The sequence below is a fragment of the Manis javanica genome, chromosome 11 (assembly GCF_040802235.1).
Source record: "Manis javanica isolate MJ-LG chromosome 11, MJ_LKY, whole genome shotgun sequence".
NCBI classification, from domain to species: Eukaryota; Metazoa; Chordata; class Mammalia; order Pholidota; family Manidae; genus Manis; species Manis javanica.
In genome coordinates, this window is record NC_133166.1 from 17,140,955 (window position 1) to 17,154,615 (window position 13,661).

Sequence of the window (13,661 nt, forward strand, 5' to 3'; positions counted from 1 at the left end):
GAATGGAGGAGGAAGAAAAAGGAGGAGAGAAAAAAAGAACCTTCAGATTATGTTTATAACAGCATATTAAGTGAGTTAAGTTAGACTCTTAGATAGAAAGGAAGTTAACCTTGAACCTTTGGTAACCATGAATCTAAAGCCTGCAATGTCAGTAAGTACATACCTATCAATAATCACCCTAAATGTAAATGGACTGAATGCACCAATCAAAAGACATAGAGTCACTGAATGGATAAAAAAACAAGACCCATCTATATGCTGCCTACAAGAGACTCACTTTAAATCCAAAGACATACAGAGACTAAAAAGTGAAGGGATGGAAAAAGACATTTCATGCAAGTAATAGAGAGAAACAAGCAGGAGTTGCAGTACTGTACTTGTATCAGACAAAATAGACTTCAGAACACAGAAGTCACAAGATCCCAATGTTTAAAGAAAAAAAAAAACACAGGAAGTCACAAGAGACAAAGAAGGACATTACATAATGATAAAGGGGTCAATCCAACAGGAAGATATAACCATTCTAAATCCATTTGTGCCCAACACAGGAGCACCTACATATGTGAAACAAATACTCACAGAATTAAAAGGGGAAATAGAATGCAATGCATTTATTCTAGGAGACTTCAACACTCCAGTCACTCTGAAGGAAAGAACAACCAGACAGAAAATAAGTAAGGACACAGAGGCACTGAACAACATATTAGAACAGATGGACCTAACAGACATCTACGGAACTCTACACCAAAAAGCAGCAGAATACACACTTTTCTCAAGTGCACATGGAACATTTTCAAGAATAGACCATATACTAGGCCACAAAAAGAGCCTCGGTAAATTCAGAAAGACTGAAATTGTATCAGCCAGTTTCTCAGACCACAAAGGTATGAAACTAGAAATAAATCACGCAAAGAAAATGAAAAATCCCACAAACACATGGAGGCTTCACAACATGCTCCTAAATAACCAGTGGATCAATGACTGAATAAAAACAGAGATCAAGCAATATATGAAGACAAATGACAATAATTCAACACCACAACATATGTGGGATGCCATACAAAGGCTGTGCTGAGAGGAAAGTGTATTGCAATACAGGCCTTTCGCAGGAAAGAAGAACAAACCCACATGAGCATTCTAATCTCAAAATTAACGAGACTAGTAAAAGAAGAACAAAGGAGGCCCAAAGTCAGTAGAAGGAGGAATATAATAAAGATTAGATCAGAAATAAATACAATCGAGAATAAAACAATAGAAAGAATCAAAGCAAGAGCTGGTTCTTCAAGAAAATAAACAAAATAGGTTAACTCTTAGCCAGACGTATCAAGAAAAAAAGAGTCTACTAACATAAACAGAATCAGAAATCAGAAAGGAAAAATCACTACAGACACCACAGAAATACAAAGAACTATGTGAGAATACTATGAAAAATGATATGATAACAAACTGGATAACCCAGAAGAAATGGACAACTTTCTAGAAAAATACAACCTTCCAATGCTGACCGAGAAAGAAACAGAAAATCTGAACAGACCAATCACCAGCAACGAAATTGAACTGGTAATCAAAAACCTACCTAAGAACAAAACCCCTGGACCAGATGGCTTCACTGCTGAATTTTATCAAACATTTAGTGAAGACCTAATACCCATCCTCCTTAAAGTTTTTCAAAGAGTAGAAGAAGAGGGAATACTTCCAAACTCATTCTGTGAGGCCAACATCACTCTAATAACAAAACCAGGCAAAGACACCGCAAAAAAAGAAAATTACAGACCAATATTCCTGATGAACATAGATGCAAAAATACTCAACAAAATATTAGCAAACCGAATTCAAAAATACATCCAAAAGATCATCCATCATGATCAAGTAGAATTTATTCCAGGGATGCAAGGTTGGTACATTTGAAAATCCATCAACATTATCTACCACATCAACAAAAAGGACAAAAACCACATGATCATCTGCATAGATGCTGAGAAAGCATTTGACAAAATTCAACATCCATTCATGATAAAAACTCTCAATAAAATGGGTATTAAGGGCAAGTACCTCAACAAAATAAAGCCCATATATGACAAACCCACAGCCAACATTATACTTAACAGTGAGAAGCTGAAAGCTTTTCCTTCAAGATTGGGAACAAGACAAAGATGCCCACTCTCCCCCACTTCTTTTCGACATAGTACTGGAGGTCCTAGCCATGGCAATCAGACAAGACAAAGAAATAAAAGGCATCCAAATTGGCAAGGAAAAAGTTAAACTACCCCTGTTTGCAGATAACATGATATTGTACATAAAAAACCCTAGAGAATCCACTCCAAAACTACTAGATCTAATATCTGAACTCAGCAAAGTTGCAGGATACAAAATTAATACACAGAAATCTGTGGCATTCCTATACACTAACAATGAACCAGCAGAAAAAGAAATCAGGAAAACAATTCCATTCGCAGTTGCATCAAAAAGAATAAAATACCTAGGAATAAACCTAACCAAGTAAGTGAAAGACCTATACCCTGAAAACTACAAGACACTCATGAGAGAAATTAAAAAGGATACCAATAAGTGGAAACGCATCCCATGCTCATGGATAGGAAGAATTAATATTGTCAAAATGACCATTCTGCCTAAAGCGAGCTGCAAATTCAATGCAATTCCTATCAAAATGCCAACAATTCTTCAACGAACTAGAGAAAATCGTTCTAAAATTCATATGGAACCACAAAAGACCCCAAATAGCCAAAGCAATCCTGAGAAGGAAGAATAAAGCTTGGAGGGATCATACCCCCCAACTTCAAGGTACCAAATTGTCTTGATTACTGTGGCTCTACTATAAAGCCACAGTAATCAAGACAATTTGGTACTGGCACAAGAACAGACCCATAGACAATGGAACAGACTAGAGAGCTGTGATATAAACCCAACCATATATGGTCAATTAATATATGATAAAGGATCCATGGACATACAATGGGGAAATGACAGCCTCTTCAACAGCTGGTGTTGGCAAAACTGGGGACCTACATGCAAGAGAACGAAACTGAATTACTGTCTAACTCCATACACTAAAGTAAACTCAAAATGGATCAAAGACCTGAATGTAAATTATAAAACCATAAAATTCTTAGGAGACAACATAGGTAAAACTATCTTGAATATAAACATGAGCAACTTCTTCATGAACATATCTCCCCAGGCAAGGGAAACAAAAGCAAAGATGAACAAATGGGACTATATCAAACTAAAAAGTTTCTATACAGCAAAGGACACTATCAGTAGAACAAAAAGTCATTCTCCAGTATTGGAGAATATATTCATAAATGACATATCCAATAAGGGGTTGACATCTAAAATATATAAAGAGCTCACATGCCTCAACAAACAAAAAGCAAATAATCCAATTAAAACATGGGCAGAGGATCTGAACAGACACTTCTCCAAAGAAGAAATTCAGATGGCCAACAGGCACATGAAAAGATGCTCCACATTGCTAATCATCAGAGAAATGCAAATTAAAACCACAATGAAATATCACCTAGCACTAGTTAGGATGGCCAACATCCAAAAGACAAACAACAACAAATGTTGGTGAGGATATGGAGAAAGGGGAACCCTCCTACACTGCTGGTGGGAATGTAAATTAGTTCAACCATTGTGGAAAGCAATATGGAGGTTCCTCAAAAAACTCAAAATAGAAATACCAGTTGACCCAGGAATTCCACTCCTAGGAATTTACCCTAAGAATGCAGGAGTCCAGTTTCAAAAAGACATATGCACCCCTATGTTTATCACAGCGAAGAAATGGAAGCAACCTAAGTGTCCATTAGTAGATGGATGGATAAAGAAGTGGTGGTACATATACGTAATGGAATATTATTCAGCCATACGAAGAAAACAAATCCTACCATTTGCAACAACATGAATGGAGCTAGAGGGTATTATGCTCAGTGAAATGAGCCAGGCGGAGAAAGACAAGTATCAAGTGATTTCACTCATCTGTGGAGTATAAGAACAAAGCAAAAACTGAAGGTACAAAACAGCAGCAGACTCACAGAACCCAAGAATGGACTAACAGTTACCAAAGGGAAAGGGACTGGGGAAGATGGGCCGGAAGGGAGGGATAAGGGGGAAAATGGGGCATTACAATTAGCACACATAATGTAGGAGGGGGGCACGGGGAAGGCCATACAACACAGAGAAGTCGTAGTGATTCTATAGCATCTTACTATGCTGATGGACAGTGACTGTAATGAGTATGTGGTTGGGACTTGATAATGGTGTGTATCTAGTAACCACAGTGTTGCTCATGTAATTGTATATTAATGATACAAAAAAAAAAAGGAAAGTGTGTATGGCAGATAGACTATTGCTTCCCACTTATAAAAGAATGCATGATTGTATATTAATATTTAATCTTTGTTTGAACTATGTGCATATGTTACCCATTCAAACAGCTAAAATAAATCCTTTGGTTGGCTTGCTTTTGGCATGAGGGTTTCTTTCTGAGGTAACCAGTAATATTTTTCCTAAACCCTCTTAAAATGCTTAAAATATATTACAAAGCCAAAGAGTCCGTAGGATCTGACTTCTGTCTACCTTTCTGATCTGATTTCCTGGCATTCTTCCCCATGTTCAATATGCTATAGTTACATTTACTTTATTGTTCTTTGAATGAACCAAACTGTTCCTCACCACAGGCCTTCATACCTGCTGTTCCTGTTACTGGAATACTTCCCCCCAGATGTTTATATGACTTGTATCCTTATTTCATGCAGATTATCTGTTCAGATGCCAGACACTTAGTTGAGGCCTCCCCTGATCCTCTTAACTAAAATAGCTCCCCCCTCTGTCTTCTTACCTTATTTTTCTTCACAGCACCAAGAGCTCCCTATTATTTCTTCTCTTTGCTTATCTTTTCTCCCCACTGCCTACTCCCATCCCACACACACAGGAATATCAGCTCCATAAAGGCAGGGGCTTGTCATTTACTGTATCTCCAGTACCTAAAATTATGCCAGCACTCAGTAGATGCTGAATATGTGTTTGTTGAATGAATATATGAATGAATGAATAACCAGTTTATGTAAAAAGACTTTTGCTCTTTCAGCCTCCATATTTCACATTTTTCATTAAGGCATTAGCACAGCATGAATTCAGAGAAAATCTTTACTTGCTTAATTGATTAGCTCCTCTGTGTACGTTGGAAATAAATAGGATTGGGGTTATTGAGTAGGCAGTTTTCTTCATGCTGATCAGACTCTTATAGGATTAGATCACCTTTTATTCCTGATTAGACAGTAGTCATTTAATATTCATTATGATCTCAAAGACTGTATAAGAATAGGCCTTCTGTAGTTTTCAGATTGACTGGTTGAAAATAGCCCATCATATTGACCTTTCTCTGTTTTTACCCCGTTTCTTTCCAGCCTCTCTTATACTGAAGCAGTGGAGATCTTAAAGCAGGCATCTGAGAACTTCACCTTCACCCCTGAGGTAGTGTTTAGTTAGTTACGTGGTGGGGGGGGGGTGGGGGGTATATGTGAATATATGTTTACCTTTTGTCATTATCTTATTTCATTAAGATTACTTTAAAATAATCTTGTTTCCTTATTAGCAGTGCACAGTATTTGCTCATTTGTACATTGGCTTTTTTTTATTTTTGCTCAACCTTGTTTAAATATTTAGAATGAAGAATAATTTTGAAGTAGAGTTTTTTTAAATAGCAGTGACTAAATAGTTATAAATGTTTCCCAAATTTAGGAAGATGAAAATCCTTATTAAAAAAGGTAATCATAGAATATTAGCAGAAATCAGCCAGTTCAGTGTTTCCCATAGTATATGCCAAATGATATTAACAGGTGACAGACAAAAGAGGTTATGTGATCAAATAAGATTAAGCAACACATTAAACAGATTTCTTTTTCTTTTGAACTTTATAGAACCTTCTAATTTGTGATCCACTTTGGAAAACACTGAATTTTTTTAAAAACTCCTTTATTTTATTGACAAGAATATACGTCCAGAGAGGCCACATGACTTATCAGTGGGCTTGCACACAACTTTAGAGGCAAGTCTCATTTTTATGCCATTGCTTCTTTCCTATAACTAATAGGATATTGCCAGACAAGTGGGAGTAATAAGAGAATGTTAAGATTGTAATACGTTTGTCTTTAAACTATTCCTTAGACCAGTCCCATCCCCAGTGAAGTCAGATCGTGTTACAAATTTTGAGTAGCCTATTCTTGTTATATTTATAATCAACTAATTTCTTTGTATAATCTTTAAATATTGTTTTATTTTTTAAAGTACACAAATATGAAAATAATTTTATATTTTTATTTTATTGTATTTTATTTTTATTTATGTTTGTCTCCTACCCTGGAAACATTAAGTCAGGGATTCTATTTTTCTCACCACTGTGTCTAGTACTAGCATGGTACCTGGGCTTTAATAGGCACATTAGTATTGCTGAATAAATAGATGAGCAGTGTTATTAAATATTCATCAAAGAGCATCTGATATGTGAGTTGACTCTTTTATTAAAAATAAAACTCACTGAGAGAAACCATCCAGCCAAAGATAGACTCAATATTCGGAACATTATCTTTCATCATTTAATTTCCTGAGTCTTAGAAACAGTAACCATTGAAGAAGCTCTAGGCAATATTAATAAAAACTGCAATTTTGAAGTCAGTTTTTATACACTGTAGAAAGGGTACTTTGTTTTCCTGTAGATATTATTCATCTGCTAAACGCTGCTCCCTGAGATGAGGGGCAGAAAGCATAGTGTTCATCTACTAGTTTCAGCTTTCATCTTTCCAGCTTTGGGTATTCTTGTTAACATATCTCTCTCTCTGGTTTAGTTATCTGTGTAACCTCAGCAGACAGCTCCACACATCACTGATCCTTAGGGAGAGGAAGCCCTTGGAATTGATACAGATTATTTTCAGGTCCTGCATTTTGTATTTAAGCTCTGTCCTCTCCTTTGATAATTTCTTTTTTTCCCGTTACAGTGGGGTGTTGATCTACACACTGAACATGAAAAGTACCTGGTGAAGCACTGTGGCAACATACCAGTCTTTGTCATTAATTATCCCTTAGCACTCAAGCCTTTCTACATGAGGGATAATGAAGATGGCCCTCAGCATACAGTAAGAAACAACATTAAATAAATCAGGGCTGGTCATCTCAGAGTCTAGGTTTTTGCCTTGATTTAATTTCATTTATCCTTTGGCATATTTTCTTAAACTACATCCATCATTCTTTACATCTCTATGTAAAGTTTCTCAAAGGCATCTCTAAAAATGTGTTCTCAGACAAGATCCCAATTTCTATAAACGTATTTCCTCGTTTCCATCACAAGGTGTCCTTCTGAGTTTAGCAGATGCAAAGATAGGTGTGTTTTGTGTTGTTTCTTAAATAACTGAGAGGAAGTGGCCTAGAGCACTATGCCAGGTCTACTGTCAAGTTAAATACTGGTTAGGAAACTGAGGGTTCAGTGAGGGGTGTATGCTGGGCAGAGATGGTAACAGCCACGTGATCGGTGAAGGAATTGCTGGCTGGGCAGAGTAGGAGGCTTAGGGCACTTCGGTTTGCTGTCAGGTAGAAATAAGGAGGGGAGGGCTGTGCAGGGACCCAAAGTTCTGCGCTGATTTTTTTACTTCTCTTCTGCGTGACTCTGCTCTATCTGCCTGTCTGTCTGCTTTGTTTGGCTTTTATTATTTATTTTTTTACCCTTAATTTTCTTGTTCTTTTGGTTTCCCTTTTCCTTTTCGTTCTTTTTTTTGTGTCTTCTGTCCTTTACAAAATAAGAATGTATTTGACTCTTTAAATATTTATTTCATAAAAATACTTTTTAATCGTTTTAATAAAAATAAAAATACTATTGAAGTTATATACTTAATATCATTAATTATAAAAGTCTGTTAGACAACTATATTATGTTTATGTCACAAAAGGTCAAAGAACTTAACTTTGCTATCTGATGCTTTTCACTTGTTTTAGGTAAATACACAGTATTATAGATCAGAGTGCACCAGTAAATAAAATGTCCCCATCTTAGGTATACAAGGTTACCTCTTTGAATATATTTCCTGTTTTCTCTTACAGTATTGCTGAAACAATATTAGCCACCAATTAGTAGTGTCCTATGAAGCAAGAACTACCATCTCATGTCTAAGTCCCAAAACAAGGACTTGCCAAGAAACTTACTCTTTCTCCCATTTTACAGATGAAAACCTGGGGTGCCAGGAGATTGCATTTTCCAAGCCTGCATAGGTAGTAAGTAAGTGACAGAGTTAGTATTCACACCTGATTCCCTCTGGCTCTGAAGTCTGTGTTCTTCTCCACCCTATTGCTCTGTGTCAAAATCACAAATATAAATAACATTTTAGCCATTGATTTCACTGAACCCCACCTATCACATAGTATTATCCCAAACTGCCACGTAATTGATTTATGATTCTTATTTTCTCTTTTCCCTATCAAAGCTCGGTGTAATTGATTATGAGAAATGAATTGGCCCACAGGTTGGCAGCAAAAAATAAGAGAGACCAGGGCATAGATTATCCAATCATAAATAATTCATTAGTGAACCTGCATCACAAAACAGGACTATATCTGTATCTCTTGGCTTTTTTTATCACCACACCATCCCATCCCACCCCACAAACACACGCCATGCCTTCTTGTAATTTCTTACTTCTTCTGTGTAATTTCCCTATACTGAGTACTTTCCAAACATTCAATTTTGCACTTAAATACTCTTTCCTTGTCTGGAAAGACTTTCCTTGGTTGCCTAGCCACCTCAAGCCTTCCTTTTCTGGATTTCTGTAGCATTTAAGGAATTAGTAAAACTGGTAGTATTGTATCTTTTTTTGTAGTCTTTGTGTAAGTTTTGCTGTCTCAAACAAAACTCTTCTTCAGAATAACAAAAGTTTTAATAACCACCATGGCATTTACTGCTCATTCCTCATTCCTCTTCATGTGACTCCTATCCCTCTCATACCACTGAAGCAGCTCTTTCTAAAGTCAGTAATAATTGTCATATAATTAAATCCAGCAGACTTTTGAAAGTCTTTCACTTCACCTCTCAGCATTATTCAACAGTATTAATGATTTTCCATTTCTTAAAACGCCCTCCTCCCTTGGCTTCGGTGGCACCGCCTTGTCCGTTGTCCTCCTTTCTTAGTGGGCTATTCTTCCTCAGGTTCCAATGCGGGGTCATCCTCTTCTACTAGTCCATTAGGTGCTAGAATTCCTGAAGCCTCCATGCTAGGTCTTCTTTTTGTGTCTACCCACAGCTTACTATTTATTTTCAGACAGCTCAGGAATTTCTCTGTCTAATCCAGACTTCTCCTCTGAGCTCTGACCCATCTTCTTCCCATTTATATCACAGAAGTATCTCAAACTTAACACATCCAGATTGGAACCCATGATTTCTCCTATGCTCCCCTACTCCCACCAAATTTGTTCTTTCAATATTTTCTGTTCATCTAATTATGCAAGCCTGATATCTGACTCACCTTTGAAATCTTTCCCTCTTTCACTTTCCATATTCAAGCTATTACTAAAGTCTGTCATTTTTATACCCCAAAATATATCTCAAATCCATCCACTCCTCTTCATTTTCACTTTTACCTTTTTGGGTTAAGACACCATCATTTCTTGCCCGTACTACTGAAGGAGCCTCCTAGCAGGTCTTCCTGTATTCATCTTTCCTCCCCTGAGGCAGTCCTTCCTAGTGTAGTGTGAGTCTGGAGAGAGTGTAAATCTGAATGTGTTAGCTCCCCTCTTAAAACTGTTCAGTGGCCTCTCATTGCTCTAATCTTTTATTTGGGATACAAGGCCCCATGTAATCAACTGCTCCCATCTCTCTTGCCTGATGTTCTATGGCACTCCCGTGTGCTCCCTGCCATATCCACACCACCCTTCTTCCACGTCTTCAGACATGCAGTGCTTTCTCTCACACAGGATCTTTGCACATAGTGTTCCCTCAATCTAGAACAATCTCTTCACCTAAGTAATTTTACTTGTTCACCATATCTCTACTCAGTCATCACTTCTCCAGAGAAACTGTCCTTGACTCTCCAGACTGAGTCAGAGACCCCTGTTAAGACACTATAGCTGTACCATGTTAAATTTCAGACCCAGAACTACCAACTCAAAACCCATTATAATCCTTAACACAGTTGAATTTTACATTTATATTTATAACTCTTTAATTACTGACTCTTTCCTCAATGCCAAAAGACTTGAGGACCCATATTCACTCTTCAATGTATCTCTAGTGCCTAGCATAATGCCTGGGGCATAGCAGGTACCTTACATCTACTTGGTGATGGTTAGGTGATTGGATGGATGGATGAACGCAACACAGTTTTAGACATACAGTGGACAAGTAGTAAGTGAGTAACTTGATTTTCTAAGGAAATTTCTGGGAAGCTGAAGAATAGCTTCTACTGTAAATTTTTTTGACTGATGACTATATGACATGGAGGGAAATCTAGTGGCTTTAGAATCAGATACTCTTGGGTTCAAGTCCCAGTTCTTTGTGTTAAAAACTATGTGATCTTAAATAAACCACCTACTTTATTTGAGTCTTATTTTCCTAGTCTATAAAATAAGATGATAATATTATCCAGAGTTATGAGGATTAAATTGGATAAGATATAAAAAATATACATGCACAAAGTTTGGGATGGTAAGTAGTCAATAAGTCTGTAGCCCTTTTTCCTTCCAAATTTTGATAAAGTCTTTATTGTGATAAAGCACAATAATGTTAAAATATGTGTGTGTGTGTGTGTGTGTTATCATATCATAACATGCCATTACATAAGATTCCTTAATTTTTTTGGCAGTTCTGTCATAGACTGCACTCACAAACATTTCTTAGTATTAGAAGTACCATAATGAGAAGCCTCTCTAGTAATGTGCTTCACAGCTTGAAACCTGAAGGCATTATAAGGGGACTTCAGTGTGCCTCTATAATTTATGTAATACTGTAGCATATAGCTTCTCAGAGCTAAATTATTAAAATTAATTTATTTAAACTATGTATATTAGACAGATTATCACACTGATTCATTAGCAACCTAGATTTCTTCTCAGCCCTCTTGTATAAAGTGCCTGCTTCCACCCCTACTTCATTTTTTTCATTGGTGAATGAACAGAACACAGTTCTGTGTTTCTTCTAGTAGGGCTCTAATAACAGGTTATATGTAGTGTTGCAAGAGTTTCTGCAATGGGTGGAATACAATCTAAAAAAATTTTTTTTAAAGATAGGTTTCACAGGTACCTTCTCTAGAGAATCAAAAGAGAAGAGTGGGGAAATGTTTAACCTACACTTGTATCGTTTGGCCAGGGATAATAAATAGTAAAATACTATAGTTTTACAGTTTTAGTTTCTTTTTCTTTCTTTCTTCCTGCCTCCCCCCACCTGCCCAACCCCTAAAAAAAAAAAATGAAGATACATATATGTTATAATGAAAAATACAGTGAACTGAGAAGTTAATAGTGCCGGGTTTGAGATCCTACTCTCTTACTAGTTAGCTCTATAACCTTAGGCAAGTCTCTCTAATCTCTGAGCCTCAGTTTCTCCCTCCATAAAATCAAAGAATTGGACTAAATGATCTCAAGGAACTAGCCAGCTCTAAGAGTCTCTGATTTCAGGTAACCTAAATATTTCTTCATTTGAATCTATAAGAACAACTTGTGAATTACCAAACATATTTGATAACTTGAAGAGAACAGATCATGGGCTTAAATAAAATTAAGCAAACATGCAAAATGCCATAGAGGCAGGTGGCAGATACTCAGCTAGGGAAATGGCTTCACAGAGAATATCCATTCATTCCAGTCATGTGTGATAGGAAAAAGTGACTGCCCAGAAATCCCTGCAGAGGTGCCAGAAGCACCAGGTAATGTTCAATTTTTTAATTGTGTCAACATTACTTTGCAAATCATTAAAAGCTTAAGCATTAATGGACATTCAGTAAGTATATGTTGTGAAGTCAGCTTGGAAGGAAGAAACTCAACAGGTGTGGGGACATGTAATGAGTTTCCCTGGGCTGGGGCTAATTAACCAGTCTGCATCATAATAGCTTGAGCCTCAAATCAACAGAAACAGTGATGAAGGAATTTGCCAGTTTTCCCACATCTAGAACTAATGGCTATCCTGGGAATTTATGTCAAAGTGGAAAGTATGCATTTCAGTCCACCAAAAATGCTCCCAGACAAGCCATTTTACCAGCCAAAGTCCTTTTTCAGTCATTGCTCCCTGTAACCCATTTGCATCTGCACCCCATCACATCTGGAAGTTTCCTTTTCCTAGCTGTGCCTCGTTGTTTTTAGGGGCAAAATACTGTAAGTGTCAGCAGTTAGGGCAAAAGCTCATAGAGGCTGAAACCACAAACTTGTTTCCTATGGTTTGTGGAACATTCTTCCTTTGATAATAGTGTGTGATATTGCTCCATTGTTGGTAGCAGCCTGTGAGAAACGGAATAGGGAGGTGTTCAATTTGTGTTTCTCATCAATATCTAAAAGTACTGAGATAGGTAGGAAGAGAGATAGCAGGGGGAGGGACCTTAAACTTTTCCTCGCTCTTTAAAGTTAGCATAGAAAAGGTAATATATTAAAATAAAAGCCTTGTTCCTATGTAGCCTGTGTGTTTTCTAATTCAAGGTCTGAGTTAGATCTTCAGTACATTGATTGGAATCAAAGAGTAGTAAGAGTCAAAAGGGAGTGTCACAGAGACCAGTGCTCATTCAGCTTGCATACCAACACTATTTCTAGACAGCATGCCAGGGCAGCTCTGTGACGTAAACAAAACAAAAACTCATACACAGTGAAGGAAGATGTTCCTGGCAGCATTCTGGCTTCAAAGATGTGCCCAAAGTAGAAACAGTTTTGTTTTAGACCAGGTAAATGAAGAGTGTAGTGAAGTTCTTTGTAGCCTTCATTGTTATCTATGTAGGGAAGTGAAAGGACAGCAGAGCTAAAGTCCTTCCACTTATTTCAAATCTCCCAAAGATGCATAGGAACACAGTGGAGAATTTAGCTACAGAAGTGTTCACTTTGGTCAACTGAATTAAGAAGGCAGTTAGTTCACTTGGCAACCAGTGAATTCTCACTTTCCTTAATCAAGGGCAGGATTGCTTAGCCCCCCAGCTCTTTTAAGCCAGCCTCAGACTCCTGTAAACCACAGGTGTGCCAGTCCATAAAGGAAATCGCAATAACCAGCTAGTGCTCTAAGGCTTGCGGCTTCTTTCCAGCCCCTGTTTGCACTCTACCCCTTACCACCCATCACTTGGCAAACACACAACCAAGATTTTCTCATTAGTTCTTAAGATATTTGTGTGATTCCCTCCTGATTTTGCATTTTGTGTGTCTTTATGCCACAGTGTGTATTATATCTGTATGTGCCTTTACCTCCACTATGGCCTTGAAAAACAGGTAGTTTCTTAGTAATTAACCTAGTAATTACCAGGGGAGACACAAGATAGAAGAATCCTACCCGGAATCTCAATCCTAACTAAAACTGAGGGGATTGTTCTGGTGATATTTAGGGAATGTGGCTTTTCTTTATATCATATCAGAAGAAAGTGCAGCTTTGTGTATACTACATGGAAATATCTTTATAATTGAGGGGTACTTTATCA

General features: G+C 37.2%; 1 protein-coding gene across 12 annotated transcripts in view; it reads left to right on the top strand.

Annotated features, from left to right (window-relative positions):
• Window positions 1–13,661, top strand: part of NARS2 (asparaginyl-tRNA synthetase 2, mitochondrial) — a 193,663-nt gene that overhangs the window by 111,251 nt on the left and 68,751 nt on the right. For 10 of the 12 annotated variants that reach the window (XR_012122532.1, XR_012122530.1, XR_012122531.1 and 7 more), the window contains 2 exons: window positions 5,430–5,496; window positions 7,017–7,154. Coding sequence is in view for 5 of the 12 variants with exons in the window: in XM_017650483.3 (XP_017505972.3) it covers window positions 5,430–5,496; window positions 7,017–7,154 (205 nt within the window). In the remaining 7 variants the exon portion in view is untranslated. Of the gene's footprint in view, window positions 1–5,429; window positions 5,497–5,942; window positions 6,071–7,016; window positions 7,197–8,112 lie in introns of those variants that run through there. The other 2 variants (XM_073215966.1, XM_017650488.3) reach the window with 2 other exon arrangements.